Source organism: Calliphora vicina, chromosome X, assembly GCF_958450345.1.
Source record: "Calliphora vicina chromosome X, idCalVici1.1, whole genome shotgun sequence".
Classification (NCBI taxonomy): domain Eukaryota; kingdom Metazoa; phylum Arthropoda; class Insecta; order Diptera; family Calliphoridae; genus Calliphora; species Calliphora vicina.
The window spans coordinates 5,056,330-5,083,056 of record NC_088785.1 but is presented as its reverse complement, the minus strand read 5'-3'; the positions used below and the strand labels follow the sequence as shown (position 1 = coordinate 5,083,056).

Here is a 26,727-nt window from a genome sequence, read left to right as displayed (position 1 = left end):
TTAAAATGAAATGGTCCATGTATGTAATGGCATCACGTGAGGACGGCTGGAGCGATTTGGCTGATTTTTTTATTCGATTTCAAATTTTCAGATGTTTTGTAAAGAAAAAAAATTCAAAAATTCCGGGTAAAACTCGGAAATTTTTTAAAATTTTTTTGAGTCCAGTCAACTGTAATAAAAAAGCTCCCTAAAGTATGCAGTACAAATTTAGATATTTTATTTGCAAATAAATAAGAACATGTGGGTTGGAGAAACTTGAAGAACTAACATTAGTAAATGCTACCGGGGGGGTCAACTAGTAAATTATAACTTTCAAACAAACAAACTTGAGTCATTAGACGTTGGAGATAATCAGAGTTCCTAGGAGTGAGATATTAAAAAAAAACTTGTACCAAAAAAGTATGCTTATATGATTTGTTCAAATTTTACAACGTGAGAGTACTAATGAAAAATACATTCCAGAGACAAATAAACACTTAACCAAAATAGCGATTTCAAAATCGGCGTAGCATAAAAAAAGTAATTGTAAGTAAATCATTTTATTACGTACAAACCAAACTCTACGTTCCAAGTATAAATAAAATGTTTTACTCACAATATTTTATCGATTACATACCACTTCTTAGGCGAAATTAAAACGTTTATTAAATACATCATTTAATTGCAGTTGCATAGTTCAAAATTTCATTTTAGAAAAGTAGTTATAGTAAGTAATTTCACGATACGAGTATTATAATTTCTATATGGTGATGGATAGAAAAATATTAAGTAAATAAAAAATATAATTCAGAGTTAAATACAACTTATACTAGATTTTTTATGTAGTAACCTAAGGGTATATTAAATGAATATTGTATAATTACAGTGGCAAATTCAGTTTTAAAATTACCAAAAGTTTGAAAGAATAATGTATGTATAATATTACTTATTATTAAAATGGAAAGTAAATTCAAATTTTTAAAGACATTATTATTTACAAGATTATTACAGACAGTATGAAATCGGCATTTAATGGAGGTTATTATTTATTATAAAAAGGTACATGATCTGTTTTTATTTATATTTGGATTACAACCCCAATTTCATACTTTTGTATTTGTATTCTACAATTTCTTTTTCTTAACTAGTAGTTTATCCAGAATTTATACAATTTGGTTAATGATTTAACCATTTATGAAAACACTTAATTTGTTATGTAACTAACTTATTTACCAATAATTCAAAACAAATATGTTACAGCTGCTAATTTAACTTAAAATTCAATAATAAATTAAATATATCTTTGTTTGTTAGACCTTGATATAAATCCTATTACTCAGTGTATACAACATATGATGAATTTGAGTCCATTTCGTTCATTTCCATTTTTATAAAATTATTGGTTGACGAAAGTTGTACGGGAGGACTGTTAGAATCATTATTACTTGTATTGCTTCCACTACGTACAGCCATCGATGATGTACTTCGCCTGCAATGAAAATAGAAAAACATAAGATATCGTAGACTAGATCTTTTGCTGTTCCTTGATTACAAAAACATATTTTTTTTTGTTGAGTCCAGTCAACTGTAATAAAAAAGCTCCCTAACAAATTTAGATATTTTATTTGCAAATAAATAAAAACAGGCAGGTGTATGTGGGTTGGAGAAACTTGAAGAACTAACATCAGTAAATGTTCAACTAGTCAACTAGTTTTATATCTTATTCAATCTGATGTCAAAGATATACTAAAAAAAAAAACAGAATCCTATATGCATCCTTGATGGAACACTTACCTTTTTAACAATTTCGTTAAGAATTATTTTTCAAAATACATATATTATCTGGTAAAACCCTAATTTTAATAACTGATTTATTGCCATTGTATATTCATTTCTGCAAAAAACACAAAATTTTAATGAATACGAAATTTAAAATGTATGAAATAATTAATTAAAATTCATATCCATTAATCGTTGATGAATTCATTCAATTTTTAATTTAATTCGTTTTTGGAAGAACAAATGCAATCAACAACTTTTGATTCATCAAGATTCATTTAAAAATCAATCATTATTTTACAGCTATGTTACCCAACCTTTATTTTATTTGAAGTAAATGTTTTTCAATTAAAAAATATTCAATATTTATACATAAATACATATTTATCTAAATAATAATACCTTTCGAATTTCTTGGTTGTCCGACATAATTTTTGTATCTATATTTTTCTTCTATATAAATAAAAATCAAATGTCGTTCGTTGGTAAATGCATCAGTGGAGAACTGCTGGGCCGATTTGGAAAATTATTTTATTTAAACATTCGTCATGGTCCAACTTAAGTTTTTACGGAAAGAAAAATTTACCATGCCTACTTTTACGCCCATTTTTTCGATTTATCTAAAATCGGAAAACGACTGCACCGATTTGTCTTTTTTTTAAATGTTCGTTGTAATAAGTTTTTACTGAAAGAAACACTTTTTTTAGATACATATATCTAAAATCGCAGAACGCCTGGACCAATTTGAATAATTTTTTTAAATCTTTGCAATAGTCCACAAAAGATTTTTACAGAAACCTAAATTGTCCACGCCCACTTATACGCACATGTTTATTAATTCGTCGGGTAATTTGATGCACAAGTTTAACTGTATACGGTCACGAATAAGGGTTTTAGGGAAAGAAACATGCTTCACATACAAACGTTCCACTGTTGAATCTACGATGAAACTGGAGGGATTTTTTTACGTTCCTGTGGAACTGCTCATTCAGCACTGATGTTGCCATTGAATATGCAAAACAATGCAAATTCAATATGCAACATTTAGATATTTCGAATTTTTATATAAAAAAATCGAGTTTTTTTTCAGAAATATGAGTGATCACAGATCGACCTCCCATTCTTGATTAAACGCTTTTTGGCCAAGTTATTAGCGAATTTATATATTTTGAGTTTTTATATAAAAAATTGATTTTTGTTCAGAAATATGAGAGATCACAGATCTAGCTCCTTTTCTTGATTAAACGTTTATTGCCCAAGTTATTAGCGAATTTAAATATTTTGAGTTTTTAAACTAAAACAAGATTTTTTTCAGAAATATGAGTTATCGAGATCGAGCTTCTTTACTTGATTAAAAGCTTATTGGCCAAGTTATTAACGATTTTAGATATTTTGAGTTTTTATATAAAAAAATCGATTTTTGTTCAGAAATGGTCTGAAATATGAGTGATCACAGATCGATGTATTTTGCAAATGTATTTAATAAGTGGACGTATTAGTGGACACGGACAATTTTTATTTCTGTAAAAACTTTTGCGGACTATTGCGAACATTAATAACAAAATTAGCCGAATCGGTCCAGGCGTCCTTCGATTTTGGATATATCGAAAAAATTGGGGTGGTAAATTTTTCTTTCAGTAAAAACTTTAATTGGATTACTATGAACATTTAAACAAAAAAATTAGCTAAATCGTTGCAGCCTTTTTCCGATTTTGGATAAATCGTAATCTAAGTTAGACTATGACCAACTTCTCGAATGCATGTCTGACAGAATTATTGAAGATTTCGATCCCGAAGATATCTGGAGTGTTCAGAAAATTGATTTCAACAGACAGACGGACATGGCTTAATCGACTCCGTCTCAGCCTTGTCAAATTTCGTTACGATATCCCCAATAGAATTATTTAGACAAAAAAGAAACGTTTCTAAACCAATGTTCATTGATGGTAAGATACTAAACGTCGACGAATTCTATGATTTCGCTTAGGTCCCATACAAAATTTAGCAAGGAGCAGTTTTGTGTACTTAGGAATCATGCTGTAAATATTGGTGAAAATCGCCATATAAAGTCCCTTTCAGAAATTTACTATAATGTTCACAATTAACTTAAAAAGATTAATATCGTGATTGGACCTAAGTACATGTTAAAGTTATTCAAAAATTCCCAGGTCATTAACGTCTCTCAGGCCACTAGAACGAGAAATGTAGGAACAAAATTAAAATATTTGAGAAATATTAAAATAAAAGCTTCTTTTTACTTAAAATATATCCATATTTACTTGTATATGAGTTTTTGTCTTCGTAGTATACTGTTAACTTATTCGTAGATATGACCAAAAAAAATTAAATTTTTTTAACGGCAGTTTCAAAACTCCAATTAAAAAATTTTTAAAAATTTTGTTACACAAATTTCAGAATTGTGTGATCATCACATTGGGATTTATGGAGAACATAATCTTCTATCTTCTATATAAATAAAAATCAAATGTCGTTCGTTGTCGTTTAGACAATTTTTTTTTTCAAAATGTTGGTCATAGTCTAACTTAGGTTTTTACGGAATGCAAAATTGACCACGCCCACTTTTTACGATTTATCCAAAATCGGAAAACGGCTGCACCGATTTAGCTAATTTTTTGTTTAAATGTTCATAGTAATCCAATTAAAGTTTTTACTGAAAGAAAAATTTACCACCCCAATTTTTTTCACCCCAAAAATCGCATAAAAAATTTAACTAAAATGTATTTATTTAATTTACTTAAACAATAAAAACAAAATACGTTAAAAAAAATAAAACAAAATATAATATTAATTCATTAATTACAGAAAAAATGAAAATGGTCCAAAAAAATTAGATACAAAATTTTTTCAGGAAATTCTGTAAATATGTTGATTAATCTAAATCACTGAATAATTATCTGCATCGTTTTGGAATTGGTTCAACGTCACTTTCATCACTAAATGATATAATCTTATTGTCATCATATGGTAAAATATCATTTTCATCACTTGAATTAATCTAGTGAATAGGGGACGACATCAAAGAATTTTTAGGGGCTTCAATTGTTACTTTTCTTGCAAAATAATTTGTCATTAAACTTTGCGATTTTGGATTTTTAAGTTGATTTATGCAACTCTTGATATCCGGAAAATTGATTAGTCAGTAGTGTTTATAAAAAACCGACTTTTTAAAAAACCGGTTTGTCGGTTAACCGAAAATTGGCCTTTTTGAGAAAACCGGTTTTTCGGTTAACCGACATTGAAAAAACCGGTTAAACCGGTTAACCGTCATATATGTGTAGAAAACATAAAAAGACCAATAAAGTATATACAGCTTTAAAAGTTTTTAGTAATCAGTAATGGAATTGAGTATAAATATGTTTTAGTTTTGGGTTTATTCATTAAATTTCAACCAAAAAATTTAAATCCATTTTTTAATTAAATATTTGATAATTTTAAAAAATTATTATCACCTCGACTTTCAGATATGAAACAGAAAATGTTGCAAGTCCAAAAAAGGACCTATAATATGCAAATGCACTTCTTCTTAGTTGTGATTATTTGTCATTATAAATCATACTAAATAATTAATAAAACTCCATTATCAGATTTCAAAAATATTTCAAATCATAGATTTTAGACCGTTTATTTCTTAAAAGGAACACTAAGCTAACGAAATGATTAATAAAATTTTAAGAACAAAACGCACTAATGAAGTTAAATTCATCAAAAGACGGTATGCACATAGAATTCAAGTTAACGTTAGGTAAAATCATCACTAAGTTTACAATGAATCATTATTACGATTTAGCTTAACTTCTAGAATTATGCGGAATTTAATTTTTAATAGTTTCATGTGTAATTTATTGTGAAAAAGTTTTTAAGTAAACTCATCGTCTTCTACTATTTAGAATTATTGCAATTCTTAAAAATATCAGTCTAAATAGGTTTGTATTGTAAATGAGCAGTTTAGATTTCAAATTAGACCAATAATGTATGTCCAATGAATATAAAAATTGCACCAAAACATGAAATTTATCAATTTTAGTCCCAAATTTTAAAAACCGGTTAACCGAGTGATAAAAACCGGATAAACCGGTTAACCGAAAATCAACATTTTAAATTAACCGGTTCGCAAAAAACCGAGATTTCGAAGAAAAACCGGTTTTTCGGTTAACCGGTTTATAAACACTATTAGTCAGTCCGCGAGAAATCTTTAATGCTCTTTCCGTATCTGAATTTGATTTTGTAAAAAACAAACTACCCAGCAAAAACTTTTCTTACAAATAAGCCGAAAAATAAGGGGAATTTGACGATTCAACTACTTATTTTTCTACTGTAAGAACTCTTTATTTTTGTTCGCGATGTCCCAAAAGTAATCCTTTATATTTTGGCCAGAAATAAGTTGTTTTGTTAGTAGAGTTATTTATAGAATTTTTATTTACACAAAAAAATAAAAATAAAAAAAAATAAGTCGCAGACCCGATTCGAACCTGCAACCTTCTGTTTGGTAGTCTGCCGTTGTGCTCACTACACCACTGCTTAGTTATTTCATTGTGCATCAAATAATGGTTTTCACACAGTAATGCAATATTCTTTTCTGTTTTTCTAAAAATAAACATGCAATAAAAAAAATGGGCAAATTGAAAAAAAGTAACAGTTTTTTTTTTTTTTGTTTGTTTATTTTGTTTTTTTAGACTTTACTACTTAAAAAGTAAGTTATTAAAAAAGACATTATTAAAAAGGCATTGTAGCCTTTGTAAGGGAAGTTTTTGCTGGGTTGTTTAAACTATAAGTAGTCCGTGAGAAGATCTACAAAAATATGCATTAAGTGCTCGATTTTAATTTTGCTCGATCTTTTTTGTTTTGTTTTTTAAATGCAGCAATATTTGCGATAAAATTGTGAATATTTTAAAAAAACTGACAGTTGGAACATGTAAAAAGCCGTATTTTTTAATTTTATCCCAAAAAAGTCCCTATATTTTTTTCTTTTATAGAAATTTTTTTTAACTGAACTACATACTATATATATACTGTTTATATATGATCCGGAAAGATAACTTAATGCAAAAGCGTGTTAAGTAAAAATTGGCTAAATTAAATGGACACATTCCACCTCAGACCTATTCAAAATTGGCCAATTTTGAAAAAAAATCAGGTTTGATTAAAAAATTCTAAAAACACTTTTGTAAAAAAAAACTCAGTTTTTGAAACACATTTTCAGCATTTTGGGAATTTCGGTTTTCAGAAATAAAATAATAATAAATAATTATGTACTTACTTAGATTTGGCATGTGTAAGAATGTGAGACTTTAGATTTGTAGATTGTGCAAATTTCTTATTACAACCATCAAAAGGGCAAACGTAGGGTCTATCACCAGTATGTATACGAACATGAGTTCTGTAAAGATCAGAGTATAAATAATTAAAAACAAATTCTAAAGTATTTCGAACGATACTATATTTTTTTATTAATAATCTAAAAATTACTTTTTAAAAAAATACTATAATTATTATTTACTATTACTTTTAAATATGTATAATAACCCAGCAGTTAAGCAAGTAGTCAATGTATCCCTTAAAGACAGTAATTGTCACAAATGTCTTATCACTTGGCTGACTCCATTTTATATATTTTGGTCATTTGACACGTGTGTGCACTTTGTAGTGCAGAGAGAAGACAATTGGTTACTTTATGCATCCCAAGTAATCTAGCGTGAAGACAATTGTCACTTAAGTGTCTCTAAGTAATCGAGAGTGTAGTCACTTTAAACGTTTTGTGAGTAATTCGTACAAACTGGTTTTTTACAAATTGTGTTAATATAATTCTCATACAGTTTATTTTTATTTTTGCTTAAGTATACTGATATCGCATGTAACATAGCATGAAGTCAATAGTCACTTTAGTGTCTCTTAGTAACCTATGGTGAAGTCACTTCAAACTTTTTTTTGTACTGCAGTTTATTTTACCCACCAGAAGCGTTGACAACCTTCGATCAGCTATCCGATAGTCACATTGTAATCAAAAGGGTCAATTGACCCTCTGCTTAGGACATGCACGTGTTAAAATAACTAGTCAAGTAGCTGATCAAGTAACCAGTTACAAAGCTAGGAAAGTAACTGACGCTATGTAACCAGTTTGTGAATCCAATGCGTTGCCTACTTTGGACCAGCTATTAGACAGTCCCATTGTAATCAAAAAGAGACAATTGACCCCCTGCCTAGGACATGCCCGTGTTAAAATGACTAGTCACGTGGCTATTGAAGTAACTAGCTCCCACCCTAAATGATTGGTAAAATCACTAGTTCGGTACTGTCTCCTAGAACTGCTGGGAATATACTATATACAAATTTCTACCAAAAGTTAATTATTGACTTTTCTATACATTAGGAGGAACCCGTTTGTATTTAACAAAATAGGGTATCGATGTTCTCAACTAATATGAAAGATTAGTTTGTTTGAGACGAACGAAGTATAAAAATACTGCATCTGGGATAAAAATGCCATTTTCTTAAGGTTTTTACTACATACGAAATTTTGATATCATGTGAAAGATCGTCATATGTAACAATTTATAATTGGATTAGGTTATAGATTTTCTAAAAAAAAAACATTTAAAGTACGATCGTTTATTTTGCGTGATTTTGTGCTTTTCGAAAAACCAAAAAATCGCAACTATGCACGATGTTATACCTGGTACCTGTTGAATTCTTGCATATTCATTATATGTATTTGGGTCAATTTCCAAGTTATTTTGATTGTGCCCTAAGTCACCGACAGATCGCAATCTTTTCCATATTTGCGCCTGATTACAATTTGAAAAAATGTTGATGTAAAATTTCCTTCTAGTTTTTCGGATGATAAGCCAATTTCTAAAGATACATTAAGTCTTCACGGTTTGTTCCGTCCTATTATCACGCTTTGCCCGAAATGCCAATCTCTATTTTCCCTAGCAGCTATTATATCAGGATGATTCATCCAATCCACGATGGGGCCAATGACAGGTTTTTGAGGCAAAAAGTCAATTTTTCAAGTCAACCATTTAAAAAAAAATAATAACGGAATATTATATTTAACTCTTTGAAACACTCAAATATTAACAAGTAAGAGAGCTATGTATATTCGGCTGTGCCGAATCTTAGATACCCTTCACCAAATTATACTTAAAAATAATTTTTTTTTAAATATTTTTAGGTAAACAAAATTAATTTTTTTTTAAATTTTTTCTTTTCGAATTTTTTTTTAAAAAAGTTTTTTAATTTTTAATTTTTGTTAAAATAAATTTATGATTAAAATTTTTCCCGATTTTGACCCATTGTAGGTCCAACTTCCTATAGCTTTATATACATCGTTGCAATGGACTTTAAAATATCTATCATTAGATATCCATATTGTCTGTATTAATAACTTAGTAATCCAGATATAAATCAAAAATAGTCCAAAAATCAAAAAAAAAACTTTTAAGATTATTAAAACTTTGTAAAATTTAAAAAAAAAGTTAGATGTGGTAAATAATTTTTTGTGTCAACATGCGTTGTCTTTGTTGTTCTTTGGAATAGAACTTTGTTTATCTGAGCGTATCCGTGAAACAATTTATATGTGGGGAAAGGAAATAATGTCTACTATAAGTTTTTGGAAAAACCATCTGCCGCTGTTTATAAAAATTTATTTCCCGATAGCGTATAACTTTAGTAAAAATTTAGATTTTTATACCCTACAGATCCATAGTGGGGAGGGTTTTAGTGCTGAAGTTTATAACACGCAAAAATATTGTCCCAACACCCACCTTATAGTATACCAATCAGCTCAGGATAATTTTCTTAGTCAATTTAAAGATAATTCAACAAAATTTGGTACAAGCTTGTCCCAGGGACAAATCCTATTGAATTTGGTTACAATCGGTCAATTATTTCTTCTAGCCCCCACACGATTGCCCTATCTGAATAGTTAAGCTCTCATAAAAATCTTAGTTATAGATATTCATACCAAATTCAGCACAAATAAGTTTTATATAAGCCGAAATCGCACAACTAAATTTTATGACGATCGGTCCTTAATTAGACATAGCTTCCATATAGGGTCCACTTCCGAAAATCACTGTAACGAGCATATATCTCTTAAAAATGTGGGTATTCCATTAAAATTCAATACAAATAAGTTTCATATACACAGAAAACATGCCACCTAATTTTAGGGCGATTTGTCCATAACTAGTGGTAGGTCCTCGCTAAATTTCAAGATCCGCCTATCGCCATGCATATATTTCCTGTCACTAGAGGTGGGTGTGGCAGTAGGCGGATTGACTTGAAATGATTACTAAAGTCTTTGGTGAACATACTATATATGACCTAATTGAAAGTCAGAAATTTAATTTTTTCCAGTGATCTTCATCCGCAGTTGCACTTTAATCCACTTACTGGAAATGGAAGTGGCACTGCCCGATTGACTTAAAAACTCATTATTATCATCTGTACGAAATTTGAAAAGTCTAGCTGTTTCCTGTGATTTATTGTCTCAAAAATTGGTCATTGGCCCCATCGTGCTATGTAATAATAAAGCAAGTGTCAAAATCATTACTAACGTTCATAATTCATTCGAATTCAATTTAGCTTGGTGAAATGAAGAGATAATGATGGAGTTTTTGGTTCTAATTCGGCTTTGACAAAGGGAATTCATGGAAAGGATATACCAAGATCTAAATGCTGCTTTGCTGGGATAAGACAGACAAATGCAAAAACGTTTGTTTTAAAAATTAGAACTATTAATACAAATGTGTTTCTGTTTATTGTATGTACGAAATTGTATTTGAATTCAAATGTTTCTCAACATTTCTATTTCTGGAAACTTCTAATTGTGGACAATGTTGTTTACCGGCCAATTAACAGCAGTTAACGAAACTGAGGACATTATTTACATATCTGTAGATGGTATTAACATAGCTGTGGAACATACAACATTGAATAATAGCTTTGAGTTAATCATTGAATAAATAGGACTTTCACAAAGGAAGTTGAAGAAAGATGGCGCTGTGTGTAAATAGTGGCTGTGTTTAATTCATCATAACATCATTATCATAACATCATTTATCATAACATCATTATAATGTGTAATTTAAGTGTGTGTATTATTGTGAATTATAAACGTTTATTTGTATAAAACCACATAGATTAGTTTGTCGCTGGCAACATTATGGTGTGTTGCTATTTTTGGGCAAGGTATGGATCCAATTCATATCATAAAAAATGGATAGAGATCCATTTTAAACATACGCTTAGGACGGCTTTTAACCGAGTGGTTACAATGCAATGTGGTACGTGTTTTGAAGAGACCAGTCCAATCATCTTCGAAGGAAACGATTAATTCGTTAATTAGTTCAATGAATATAACAATATTTTTGCTTAAACTATTTTTATATTATTCCTTTTTTATACCCTTCACCACGAGTGGCAAGGGTAAATGTATATAAGTTTGTCATTCCGTTTGTAATTTCTACATTTTTCATTTGCGTCCCAACAAAGTATATATATTCTGGATCGTTATAGATAGCGAAGTCGATATAGCCATGTCCGTCTGTCCGTCTGTATGTTGAAATCTACTTTCCGTAGACGCCAAATAACTTACAAACATGATTGATACATCAATATATCGGCTCGGTTGCTATTTAAAATCGAGAAAATCGGCCCACAAATGCCTGAGATATAAAGAAAAAACCGGAACAACCTCCATTTTTGGCCTATTTTTGATCTATACCTGGATTACTAAGTCATTAATATAGACAATATTAAAATCTAATGACAGATATTTCAAAGTTCATTGCAACAATGTATATATGGCTATAGTAATTTGGACCTACAATGGGACAAAATCGGGTAAAATATTTTTTAACCCCAATTTTTTTTTCCAAAAAAAAATTTGGAAAAAATTAAAAAAAAAACAATTTCGAAAAAAAAAAATTTTTTAATTTTGAAAAAAAAATGTTAGTTCTAATCTATCTATCTGTCCATGTCCAGGACTATACATATTTATTTCGAACCAAATAAAATTTAAGATTGTTTTTATACCCTTCACCTTCGTGAGAAGGGTATAAATAAGTTTGTCATTCCGTTTGCAATTTCCACAATATAATTTTATGACCCTATATATATTCTGGATCCTTATAGATAGCGGAGCCGATTAAGCCATTTCAAATCTTCAATAATTATGTCAGACATGCTTTCGAGAAGTTTCCTATTTAAAATCAGCAAAATTGGTCCACAAATGGCTATTATATGAGGAAAAACCTCGATTTTTGACCTAATTTTGAACTACCAAAATTTTTTTTAAAATTAAAAAAAAATTTTAAATAATTCGAAAAAAAAAAAATTTCCAAAAAATTAAAAAAACAACTTTGGAAAAAAAAGAAATTTTGTTTACCTAAAAATATTTAAAATTTGTATTTTGAAGTATAATTTGGTGAAGGGTATATTGTATATAAGTATATTGTTTTAACTAGAACCGAAATATGGTATCGCGAGTCCTTGGAAACGATCGATACTTAATTGAGGAAGTTCCCGTAAGTTTTGACGTGTGTGAGAAAATAATTTCTTAAAACTTTATTTTTTATTAATTCTTTATTGAAATTGTTTTGGTCAATAAAATTTCTATTTTAATCAAATAAACTATTGTCGAGAATTATTTAAGCAACAATCAATCAGTGGACAAATGTACGCCGTACATTGTCGAAGGACAATGAAACTTGGCTCATAGGCCTTTTTTGTTTGAATCAAGAAAAAATGGAAAAATCAAAACGATCCACCTACTTTTACGCCTACCTCCCATACAAAGTGAAAATTAAATTTTGACCTACGGCATTGGTTTTTTGGCACATAGCATTTTTAAACACACAGAATCATTTGTGTGAAATTTGAAAAATATTCGCCCACCATACGCCCACTTCCCATACAACTTGTATTGAAAAAGCGGCATAAGTCCCTTGATTTTTAATACTCAACTCAATTTTCACAAAAAATAAATATTATAATTGTAGAATGGGCTCGTGAAAATATATACCTGATTACGCCTTCTCCCATAGAAAAAACCAATAGAAAAAACATGAATAAGTAATTTAAGCATATGTAGTCTATATAAATAAAAATCTAATGTCGTTCGTTGGTAATTGCATCAGTTTAAAACGGTTGGACCGATTCGGACAATTTTTTTATAAATGTTCGTCATAGTCCAACTTAGTTTTTTACGGAATGCAAAATTGACCACGACCACTATTTCCGATTTATCTAAAATTAGAAAACGGCTGCACCGATATGGCTAATTTTTTAGTTAAATGTTCGTAGTAGTCCAATTTATCTAAAATCGGAAAACGGTTGCACCGATTTGGCTATTTTTTTTTTTTTTTGAAAATCCAATGAGTAATCCAATTTAAGTTTTTAATGAAACAAAAATTGACCATGCCCACTTTTTTCGATATACATATCTAAAATCACAGAACGCCAGGACTGATTTGGGTATTTTTTTTGGAAATGTTCTCAATAGTAAACAAAATCCTTTTAAAGAAAGAAACATTGGTCACGACCACTAATACGCCCACTTATCAAATACATCTGCAAATATATAACCACCCAGCAGTTTGAAAAGTGCCAATTGGAAACCTTGCACTAGCTATATTACTACTTGTACAACTAACTAGTTCGATGTGGCTGCTAAAGTGGTAGTTAAATGGTTATCATTTGCACTACATTTCACCAGCATATTCAGTAATAAACAATAGTCAGATATTTGTCTTTAGTTTTTGAAAATAAATTCAAGAAAAATAAAATCTTCTAGAATATACCACTTCGATGGCCACATGTAATGCTGAATGTGGCCGTTTCTGTTTTCATTCTCAGTGATGATGTAGAAATGCAAAAATAGAGAGTAGACTCACATGTTATTCTTAATAACAATTAGAGAGCAGTACAAATAAGAGCTCAGTGGTTTAGTGGTTAGAGCATTTGACTAGAAAACGAGAGGTTATGTGTTCAACCCCGCTCTCAGAAAAATTTATTTTTTCTTTTTTTCTCAAATGCTGGAGTATTTTCACTATTGAATTTAATAGTGAAGTGTTAAGCAGAGTGTGCCAATCGGCCACTTGCAATGACATCCCCGTGTTAAATTCACCAGTCAATAACGTTGCGAGTGGGTTGAAAATTCACTAGTAGTAGTTCTTAGTGGCCAACGAATTCGATGTAGCGGAACTAGTGCAATGAACTGCAGGGCAATGACTGAGTTAGTGCTAAGAATTCCAGCGATGAAATCATTCAATTTCAATTTGGCGCATTTTTTCATTTTCCATTCAGACATATATTCAGGAAAATGGTCAAAAAGTGTACTTTACTGAGGAGAATGTTGATCATCCACCATCTACAACATTGACCAGATTTTTTGAAATGTGCCGGAATGATAAATTTTCCCGAACGCAGATATACTCCGAAATAACAAATAACTTGAATCAGTCGTGAAAGAAATTTCAACGGCGGAAACAAGGAAATCCAGTTCCAGGTTTTCCAGTTTATCCAAGAAACGATGAGTGATTAGTCAACGTTCGTGGACCAACATCATTCAAAGATTTGCGAACTTTAAATGGTGAATTGTGTGACACGTATAGAAATGGGTGTCAATGCTTGCATTTGTTAGAGAATAATATACATTGGCAATACACCCTCAGATATGCTGTGCTTTCGTCAAATTCCCATCAAATACGAACACTGTTTTCTATAATAATCTCAACATGCTTGCCATCCAAACCGACTGATTTGTGGTGAAAATGCAAAGATGTAATGTGTGATGATATTTTTGTATCAGATGCGTATTAGAACATCAAATCCAAATTAGCAAAATTTACAACTAAGCTTTGATATTAATTGAGGATATGTGCTTGATGATGTCGAACAAGGTATTATCCGATGCACGAAGCATTTAATCAAGAGTTCGATGCGATGCCTTCAATGTTTCACTGTTGAATTGACAACAAAAATATGCGTATGAGGGATTTTTTTGGAAGGCGGTCGAACTGCTCATTCAGCACTTAAGTTGCCATTGAATATACAAATCAATGAAAATCCAAAGCACACTGATCGTCTGGGTTGGCGCATAAAAAGTTTATGACGGTATTAGACAATATGTTGCAAGATTTACGAAACTAGGTGATTTTCGGCAAACATTGGCAGTGATTGCATGTTTGAAGTCGTCCGTTTTGTGGAAACACGTCAAGAAACTCAAATTGACTGTGAACATAAGTGTCGAGTTGCAGAACGATCAATCTGGAGAAGTATTTTCCAAAAAATTGCTGGACATTGGCAACGGCAAAATCCCGGTTGACATTTCGACCGGCTGCATTCCATTTCTGCCATTTCACCGAATCATAATCCGAACTCATCCGAAATGTGTTTCCAAACATTGCACAAAATTACAAAAACCATGATTAGATGTGCGAACGTGTTATACTGGCTGCGAAAAACATTGATGTCGACAAACTAAATTTTTAAGATTCAAAATGAAATTGCTGTCGAATTAATGACGTAGAAATCGGATGATGTCGTCAACTATCCAACCGAGTTTTTAAACTCGCTGGAATTACCCGGATTACCGCCTCACAATCTTTAACTGAAAGTCAGATCGGTGATCATAAAGTTACGAAACATAAACCAACCACGTCTTTGTAATGGCTCCCGACTTGCGGTAAAAATCCTGATGAATAACGGCATCGAAGCAACAATACTTAAAGGCAGTTTCCGGTACGGCTTGCATTCGCAATGACAATTAACAAATCTCTAGGGCAGTTATTGCGTGTTTGCGGTATTAACCTTGAAATTTCATGTTTCTCGCATGGTCAATTGCATGTCGTATGTTCCAGTGTCGGATCAGCATCAGCATTATTTGTTTACGCGCCAGACGACAAAACAAAAAATGTCGTGTATCATAGAGCACTGCAATGAACGAAACTATGATAACATAGCAAATCAGTCGAAAAAAAGTATTTCTTTATTTTCATTGGTTACTTTAAAAAGCATAGGGTTAAAATTAGAGACGCAACTGAGATAAAAATTATTACTCTCTTCCAAATTTTATGGCTGACATAACAACAAAATGAATTTTTGAAATTTGGACAGGACAACGTCTGTCGGTATATAGAAATGGTAGTCTTAGTACTACAATTTCTATATAGTGTCATATCCGAGCCCTTTTCCTAATTTCCATAATGGCCAAAAATCCTCTCCAGATTTATTTTTTCAAAAAAGTTAAATTTACTGGAATCCCAAAATTATCTCAGATATCCCACTACCACAGTTCCATTAAGTGAATCTAGGACTACCATTTCTATTTAGTGTCATATCTGAGCCCTTTCCCTAATTTCAATAATGGCCACAGATTTATTTTTTCAAAAAACTCAAATTTATTGGAATCCTGATATTAAGATATTCAAATATTATATTATAATATTGTTTATTATAATTCAAGTATTATGACTGTTAAGTGATTTACAGTGCTCTGTTAACTGCAAAATGGGCTGAGCTAAAATATATGGTTTATGTCTGTGCTAAATAAATTTAAATTTATCTTCACACACATTAAATATTTGGGCCTGCTATTAGTCATATTGTCATAATGTCCTAATATATTATAGTAGTTGTTGTTGTGTTTTAAACAAAAATAGTATTATTTTATGACAAAACAATAAACATAGTTCAAATAGTCTTATTAGTTTAGAACTTTTTTTGTTTGAAACACAACAAAAATTTTATTAAACTATCATAATATATTAGGACATTATGACAATACGACCAAATAGTAGACCGTGTGAATACCTCAATTATGTTTACAAGTTCAACTTCAACTCTTAATTTCAAAGGAATATGAACAATACTTCACAAGTTTCATATTTATTACCATTCATTTTGGGTATAATTAATATAGCGGCCTATTTAATATATGTAGTTATATTTATACGGAACTCTATTAGTTAAATTAATTTAAAGGGTTTGTGTCCAAGTTTTATCTGAATTATGATATTAACTATAAGGCGACACACAGTGGTATGAGAAAAAAAATGGAAATAAATCTGTAACTTCTAAACCCTTAGTCCAATTTAAACGAAATTTCACATGCGCAAAGAGGAAGTGTTGTCGAGTTTAAGTTTTGAACTCGGATCTCATGACCCCACCACGAGCGGGACCATGGGAAAATGGGTCGAGTGATCCCATTGCTAAAACCTGGGAAAATCGCGAGTGAGGGACAATCGTACAGGCCGATTTTCCTCCTGTCACCTGTAGCGAAGACACTCGAAGCTTTTCTCCTCCCCCAGCTGACCCGTCAACTACCAGCTGCTCGTCACCAGCATGGATTCCGTAAAATGCACAGTACCACCACAACATTATCCGCCATAGGCAATCAGATCTCACAGGGCTTAAACCAGCAGAGGCCTTGTGAACGGACTATCCTAGTGGCACTTGACCTGTCGAAAGCCTTCGACACTGTCAGTCACGCCACACTCTTCCAGGACATCCTGCAGTCCACAATGCACAACAACACGAAGAGATGGATAGTGAACTATCTGAGTGGCAGGCAGTCGTTCGTGGAGTTTAGAGACAAATGCTCAAAACCCCGTAGAGTTAAACAAGGAGTCCCTCAGGGCGGGGTCCTGTCGCCGCTCCTGTTTAACTTCTACCTCTCTAAACTCCCAGTGCCCCCACAGGGCGTAGAGATAATCTCGTATGCGGACGACTACACTATATTGGCAACAGGTCACAACGTTGATGAGTTTTGCGGTATGGTAAATGGTTATCTCAATGAAATCCACAATTTATTCACTGCACGTAACCTGCAGTTATCACCAACGAAGTCATCAGCAACACTCTTCACCACCTGGACGAAGGAGGTAAAACTGAATTTAGTCATCATGGTCGACGGCGTACAAATTCCGACAGTGAACCACCCGAAAATCTTGGGTGTCACTTTTGATAGCCTTTTTACCTCCTCAGCACACGCCACTGCAACCACGCATAAACTGCGAAATAGGAACAAGGTCCTCAAAGCACTAGCCGGCAGTACTTGTGGTATGGACAAAGAAACCTTGCTTGCTACCTACAAGACGATTGGCCGGTCAGTGGTCAACTATGCTGCTCCAGTGTGGTCGCCTTCGTTGAGTGATACCCAGTGGAGAAATATTCAAAGCTGTCAAAACGCAGCCTTAAGGACCGTCACAGGCTGCCTTCAAATAACCTCCGAACACCACCTTCACGAGGAAACCAAGGTTCTACCGGTCAAGGAACACAACGTCATGTTGACGCAACAGTTCCTTCTGGGATGTCATCGGAGGAGTCATCCAAACTTCAACATCACACAGTTGGAATCTCCCCCGACGCATGTCAGACAAGACCTTCGGAAATACGAGGAGAACATACAGAGGTATGTGTAGGATCCATTTGATCGCCGCTCGTATATGACAGCTTTGAACGACATTCACAGAGACGCCATCAATTCCGCGGTAGCAGGATACCGTATGAATGTCGTACTTTGAGGTCGCCCACCACCGATAGCAGACGCCGAGAAGATTCTGCCGCGTGGAACAAGAGTCGTTCTGGCACAACTTAGATCAGGATGGACCAACAGGCTTAATGCCTTTTGGTCCCGCATAGACCGTGCCGTCCTTAACTTATGCCCAGCATGTGGTCAGGGTCCTCATGACACCCTCCACATATTTAACTGTTCTGCCAACCCTACTTCACTCAGTCCAATGGATTTATGGACTCATCCTGTTGAAGTAGCTCAATTTCTTGGACTTGAACAACATGCAGAACATCCAGATTGATTATTGTAAATTGTTCATGCTGCTACAACAACAACAACTTGTTTTTAACCGCAAAGCCTGTTAATCGTGCTCGTTCTTGTTTCCCCGCATTGTCAACAACTAATGATTGTCAAACAAAAGAAAACCCAACAACTAATAATCTGGAGTTTATTTACGCCTGAAAGTATGCTAGCAATATCAGCTTCAGAAACGAAATCCAAAACACCGACAATAATTAAAATTAACCCATTAAGCGGCGCTAAACCCAAGATTAGTCAACCATTAAATAAAGATAATAAATCCCAAATACAGGTTGGAAAGGACCGGTATGTTACAGTATTAAAACGGGCACGAAGTCCCAAGTCTTCGAAAGCGGCACCCTTGGCTAAATTATATAAGGATAGTGAACCTGCTAGACTAAACAATGAAAATCGTTTTTCTATTCTGGAATGTGAAACAGATGAACCAGTAAATAAAATTACCTCTACAAAACCACCCCCTATTTACTTGAGAGAAAATAATTCAAATTCACTGGTTCAGAGCCTGATCTCATTAATAGGAGAGAACTCTTTTTACGTTATCCCAATCAAGAAAGGCACGAAGGCAAGAAATGCACTTATCAGCTGAAAGGAAGCAAGGGTCTACAAGTTGTAATAAAGGGTATTGACTGTAATGTTGAACCACTCGAAATAAAGCATAGCTTAGAAGATAAAGGCTTTAAGACAAAAAATGTGATAAATATTAGAAATCGCGAGAAAAAAACCCCAACAACTCTTCCCTGTTGAACTTGAACCCGGTGACATAAACCTGAAAAAAAGAAACACATCCCATATATAACCTGAAGTATTTATTGCATCGTAAAATTACGGTAGAAGAACCACACAAACGATTTGGCCCCGTCCAATGTATGAATTGCCAAGAATATGGACCAAGGCATATTGCAAATATCCACCAGTATGTGTTATTTGCGGGGAGTTGCATAACACATCCCAATGTAACAAATCCAAAGATGATCCTAAAATAAAAAATGCAGCAATTGCGGAGGTAACCACACAGCAAACTACAGGGGTTGTCCTGTCTACTCAAAATCACAATGCCAGAAACCAAAGATTTTCCCTGCTCAGCCATTAAATAACATCAATTTTAATTACCCCCTGTTGTAACAGACATATTACAACAAAGTAACATATGCAAATGTACTTAGAAACAACCAAACTCAGACGCAAGTCCGTCAACTCCAAAACGAAAATGTGAACCCAGAGGTAAGAGAGCAAACGCCAATTTTCAATTTTACAAGACTAGAATCTACAATAGAAACTCTTGTGCAATCGGTAAATAACTTTTCAAACTCATGCAAGAAATGCTTAAGATGCTATCAATGTTATTGCAGGCTGTGCTTAACAGACCATGAACTGCCTAAGAATATGTTTTTGGAATGCAAACGGCATACGCCAACACAAAAACGAAGAAATCAACAAATTGATGTAATGCTGGTTTCTGAAACTCATTTGACGTCCAGAAGTTCATTTCGAATAAATGGATATGTAATATATGACACCAAAGATCGCAGAGGTAGAGCATGCGGAGGCTCGGCAATTTTAATAAAAGCTCGAATCAAACACTACTTAATGTGTGATTTTTGCGAAGATTATCTTCAAGCTACTACAATCTGTCTTGAAGATTTTCATCGAAACTTAGTTATTTCATCGATATACTCACCCCCTAGATTTTCAATTACAGAAAGTCAATATAATAGATTTTTTAAATCACTAGGCCACCGTTTTCTGGCTGCTGGCGATTATAATGCTAAACACACATTCTGGGGATCACGACTGATTACCCCTAAAGGTCGTAATGTTGTATTTTTTATATTTGAGCCAAACACGACCTTTAGGGGTAATCAGTCGTGATCCCCAGAATGTGTGTTTAGCATTATAATCGCCAGCAGCCAGGAAACGGTACAAGTTCTAAAATGGATCTGAATGTGCTTTAACGATGGCAGGCACAAGAATAAATTGGCTCAAATATAAAAAATACCTCAGTTTACATTGCTCGGAAAACATACCGCTAAGAACACCAGAAAACATCGATCACTCTCTTATCAATTTCGATAAAAATCTCAAACTGGCTGCTCAACATGCTACCCAAACCTCCCGACAAATCAGATATAATAGAATTAATTCTGCAGATGTCGAACGGCTCTTAAATGAAAAAAGAAGATTTCGCAGAGAGTGGCAATTGCACAGATCCCCCAACTAAAATCGAAGCTTAAAGATTGTATAAAAAGACTTAAAAAGCTCTTGGAATTTCGAAAAATGGAATCATTGAATAAATATTTAGAAAGCCTGGACGCAACCCCGCAATCGGATTACTCATTATGGCGAGCAACAAAAAGTCTTAAAAGACCCGTTATATGTAAGTCCCCCTTGCGAAATTCAAGTGGCGGTTGGGCAAGAAATGATACTGAAAAAGGGAATCAGTTTGTTAATCATTTAAAAAAAGTATTTACACCGAACACATCAAACGAAGCAATTGAGTTGCCACCTGTTGCACCCCATTTTGGAGCAGCCGAACCCCTACGTTTTGAGATTCGAGAGATCGAAAATGCTATTGTTGATTTAAATCCCAAGAAAGCGCCTGGTATGACAAGATCAGCAACAAGATGCTTATGGAGCTACCCCGGATAGCAATAAAAATAATTCTTTTTATTTTTAAATTGGAACACAAACGAAGAAATAGGATCATTTTTAAAATTGAACATACCCGAGGTGTCCTATTTTAGGGTCCCCTAGTCCCGCTCGTGGTGAGGTCATGAGATCCAAATTCAAAACATAAACTCGACAACACTTCCTCTTTGCGCATGTGAAATTGGACTAAGGGTTTAGAAGTTACAGATTTATTTCCATCTTTTTTTTTGTCTCATACCACTGTGCGACATGAAATAACACCCAATGAAATAACGCCCAATTAGGAAAATGAAATAAGTTCCAATAAAATAGGAAAAATTTAAAATTGGGCTCTATTTAATTTTTTGGGGGGTTAATTCATTTGTAAATTGGGAATTATTTCATTATGAAATAACTCCCAAATGAAGTAAATTCAAAAAGAAAAAAAAATGGGAGTTTACTTCATATAAAATATTTTTGGGCTTTATTTCATTTTATTTGGGCTTATTTCATATTCATAAAAATGATTTGTTGAAAAATTTTTAAGAGTTTTAAAACTTGTGTTACAACTAGAAACCGTTAGGATCGACTTAAAATATTCTTGATGCAGTATTAGAATAAGTATTAGAATTTGACTACTAGACGATAGAGTGTTGGGCTATCAATCTGAGGGTTGCGGGTTCGATTCCCGCCAGAGACTCTGGGTGTATCTGCAGACAAGCAAAACGCTTCGCAGTTCGTGTTTTTTTTTTTAAAAAAAAACTTTTGAACTCGTGACATCAAACTAATTTTTATTAATGGAATACGAAATTATGAGTAGTCACCGTAGAAATAGAAAATTGTTGTATTTTATTACTGAACAACAATTGTACTTAAAGAATCATTATACAAAAATACAGTACTCTACATGTACTACGAAAAGAAGCTTTACTTCTTTTTTCCATTACAAAATGATCTTAATGTAAATTTGTTCTTGTAATTACATTAACATTTGATCCTGCAAAGGTTACAACCACATATTTAAATATTTTAATTAAAAGGTGTTTAATTTCAATGCAGCCATATACAAAACTGTATATGGCTGCATAAGAAACGTATTTTCAGGTTCCAGAATATTTGGATGCTGGTTCCATTACTGCCAAGCATTATGTCGACAAATAACATCGAAACACAAAAATTTAGATAAATTCATATATGAAACACCAATAAACACATTTCATTAAAATTTAAAATATTAGGGTCTTATTTCAATTTTTTTGGTACTTATTTCATTGGGCCTTATTTCCATATTTTTTCGGAAATTATTTCATTATGAAATAAAACCCAAATATTGGGAATTACGCTGTAATTATAATTGGGAGTTAGTTCATAGAAATTGGGTATTTATTCATTGTTTTTTCATTTGGGAGTTATTTAATTTTTTTGGGTTTTAATTTATTGGGACTTATTTAATTTTCCTAATTGGGCGTTATTTCATGTCGCCTAACTATAAAAATATAAAAGTAACATAAAAACGTCTACATAAAATAATAACAAGTAACTAACCTATTAATATTGTATCAAAGTAGCTTACCTTAAATTAAAATCTAATGAAAAACGTTTACCACATCCCTCAAAGGTACATTGAAATGGTTTTTCTCCCGTGTGCACCAATTGATGTCGTTTTAACTTTGAACTTTCTACAAATGCTTTCCCACATTCGGAACATACATGGACACGAGGACCATGTGTGTGCAAGTGTTTACGCATAGCGGACATATCACGAAATAGTTTATTGCAGCCCTTGTGAGGGCAGGCGATTTTTTTGTCTGGTCCTACTGGAATCACATTCGTTGCGGCAGTGTTGCTCGATAAGGTATCGTGTGAGTTATAGCTTAATGGAGGAGGCGTTGTTAAAGTTGTATTTTTTGGTTGCTCATTATTTATGTTTTGCAAAACTACACCCATAGGTAAGAGGCGCCCATTTTGTGATCCAGTCATTTGTAAAGTATTCGCCGTAGTGTTATTTCCATTGAAGGTGTTTATTTGAACATGGTTAGAGGAAGCGTCCTCATCGGATGTTATACTTGTTAATGTTGAATTACTAGTTTCATTAATATTAGACAATAAGGTAGTAGGATTAACAATATCTGGCGTAGAATGCGGAGAGTTTGTTGTTATTAACGTATTGGTGGTTATCGTGGGCTGCTGGAGAATATTGGAAGAATTTATTTGATGTGTATTGTTGGTGGATTCTGTTATCCTTTTTGATTTGTCTGTGTAGGGATTGGATCGTGAGCAAATATTTTGTGGTTTTTTGCTATCATTGATTTGATTTAAGTTTACATCTCCTGGTAAATTGTAAGAAATAGTCAAACCATTTTTTACAGTTGAGGCTGCATCCTCTATTATAAGTTGATGTTGCTGTTGTTGCATCAATATATGCTGCTGTAATATTTCTGGTTGCAAATTACATGCAGTATCAAGTAAATTGGCGGGTAATGAGGTGGCTGGTGACGTACTTGTAGTTGTAATTACATTGGTGTTTGCACAACGATTGGAAAATTTTTGATATTGCTGGTTTATATCCTGCTGATCATTCTGCTGACAATCGGAATTTTCAGGATTAATAGTTAATGCATCATCTTGCTCTTCTTCATCATCGGATATTCCAGATGCCCACATAGTCACACTGAATTCTCCCTCCAATGTTTTGATTTGTACTTGCTTCTGCTCCCAACGCCTAGGTTTCATAGTCTCCTCCATTACTGCTTCGCCTCCTCGACCATCATGACTGGAGGAGACACATTTATTTAACGGTGTAGTTGTTGACTGGAAAAAATTTGGTTTCGATGTTAACGGCTGAAATTTTTGGTTGCTTTGAACTGTTGGCGGTATTCTTGAAGTGTTTATATCTGAAGATAATGTCTCACTAGAACTGGGCTTTAAATTAGAATAACCTTGGAGATCGCTATTTAATATATTCACACTTTGATTAGACGATAAATTATTTACAGCAAACGAAGAAATACTTTGATTTTTTTTTCGTTTTCTGTTAAAAAAGAAGGAAAATTACTTTAGTAAATTTCTATGTGAATTATTAATAAATGTATAATACATTACTTGTTGCTGGATGAATTTATTAGAGTAGCTGCAGATGAGTTCAAGGGTATAGATGTTTGAGACGGTATAAACATATCCGGATGAAAAGGTGACGACGCATTCAAATATACATGATTGGTTAATTGATGATCAGCATGTATGCCCATATCTTCTTGTATCAAAACTTAAAATAAAACATAATTCTACAATAATAAATACAGAAAATATACAAGTTAACGATTAAAAATCTAAAAAATCGAGGTCGTACCTATATGCCTCTTTGCTTATATCACAGTCAAGCATAGTTTTTGCTGATTTTCAATAGCAAAATTTTCGTTAATATATCTGACTTTTGAAATTGATTAATATGGAAACTAGGCATATAACTAATTTTGGCGAAATTTTTGCCATACCACCACGTGATGGCCAATGTTGTATAAGTAATGAAAATCATTTTTTTAGGTCATTTGGAATCAAAAACATCACGCACCAACACCAATTTCTAAAATAAACCAAACTTTTTTTTCCCTGAAAAATTATATGAATAACTAGCTGAATCCGTTGACTTTTTTATTTTTTTTTTTGCTCAAAAGAAAGCTTATGTCTTTTCCTTGAAGACCTTTTTAGTCGCTTAATGGGATGCGAGAGGCATATCTATCAAAATAAATATTTTGTAACTCAAAAAATAAAATTTTTGACATTTTTTTTTTCAAAATCTAACTATTTTCCAAAATGGACCCTTTTTTAAATTTTTTTTTTGTTCAAAAGAAAGCTTAGGGAATGGACATTTTCTCCGAGTTTTAGCGATAATACAGTTTGTGGGTCTTTTTGACCCAAAGGAGATATAGGGTTAATCTCCAAAATATTTGTAATCTTACCCAGCAAAAACTTGGTAATGACTTGCAATTACTGAACAGCTTACTTTTGAATGACTACTACATACCACCTGCATTACATATAAGTAGTTTAGTAATGGCTGGCATATAATCTATAAAGTCAAAAAAAATCAAAATAAACAAACAAAACAAATAATCAGTTACTTTTTCTCAATTTGCCCATTTATTTTATTGCATGTTTATTTTTAGAAAAACAGAAAAAATATAGTACTACTGACTGAAAACCATTATTTGATGCACAATAAAATAACTAAGCAGTGGTGTAGTGAGTAGAACAGTAGACTAGCAAACGAATAGTTGTTGGTTCGACTCTTGGCTGCGATTTTTTTTTATTTTTTGTTTGCAAATACAAAATTCTATAAATAGCTCTACAACAAAACAACTTATTTATCTGCCTATTTGTAAGCGAGGGTGGTAAGTACTTGCCTCCAATGACATCACCGTGTTAAAATAATTAGTTAAAAAGCTATTGTGTAAGTAGTGTATAATAGTAGGTATATTAGCTTTTTAACTCATTACTTTTCAATGTAAGTTTTGCTGGGTATATATAAATAGGCCACACGTTTTTTTTTTTGTGGTACACTTTTAAGTATGTTATTGTCCACTAATATTGATGAAACATATATGGTTTAAAAGGGGGTTTCCTCTAGATATGCACAATATATAAAAATATTTAAAAATTCTTTCCATAAAAGTGGTAAAAAGCGTTTTAAAAGTGGTCGAATTTCGACCATTAGGCGATACTAGTTTTCTTTAATTTAAATAATAAAAACATATTTCTGTAAAATAATGCAGAAAGTTCAGGAGTTTCACAAATATTTTTCATATAAATAGTAAAGTTTTACATATATCTAAGGTGACAATACGTTCTCTTTTTTAGAGGACAATCTTCTATTTAAACTGGCTGTCATCTATAAAAATGGTGTCATCTATCTGTCATCTTTTTCCATAATCTGCCATCTTTTGTCATCTTAATTTTTAAAAACATGATCAATATTTATTTTTATAAAAAGCATTTTTACTGGAATTCAAGTTGAAAGCAAGTGCAATTCAAGCCTAGAATTATAGCCAAGCAATTGAATTACAGTTGTATTATTACACTTTATTTCAATAGCATTCTGCAGTAAAAAGGAAACATAAATTCAAGCCATATGATTTTTGCTTGAAAAATATTTAATTTTTTATTAAGTGTTAATTTCCATTTTTGTGCTGTTGTAAATACTAGACTTCATGCTATATTTTTCTAAAGTTTCATTAAAATTGGTCTAAAAATTTATAACTTTCCGCTATCTTTCAATTAGAAATTCCAAATATTGAAAAATTTGTCCTTTGACCTTCACGATGCACAGAGGGATTTTGGTGTCAAAAAGTCAATTTTTCAAACACTCAATTTCAAAAATCAAATGATGCGGTTTTGTTGAGAAATGTTTAAAGATGAAATGTACACTTATAGTTTTAAGAAAAATTTTATTTTTAAAAAATTTAAGTAAAGTCCATGCAAGGGTG

The 26,727-nt window shown here is 32.4% G+C and overlaps 1 protein-coding gene across 1 annotated transcript in view; it reads right to left on the bottom strand.

Moving 5' to 3' along the window:
* Positions 1-599: 599 nt before the first annotated feature.
* LOC135962823 (transcription factor Sp2-like) overlaps positions 600-26,727 on the bottom strand; it is a 63,164-nt gene continuing 37,036 nt past the window's right edge. The window contains exons 4-7 of the mRNA XM_065514720.1: positions 24,347-24,509; positions 22,818-24,275; positions 7,037-7,156; positions 600-1,468 (exon numbers count right to left, since the gene is read on the bottom strand). Of these exons, the coding sequence (XP_065370792.1) occupies positions 1,312-1,468; positions 7,037-7,156; positions 22,818-24,275; positions 24,347-24,509 (1,898 nt within the window). The 3' untranslated portion in view covers positions 600-1,311. The remainder of the gene's footprint in view (positions 1,469-7,036; positions 7,157-22,817; positions 24,276-24,346; positions 24,510-26,727) is intronic.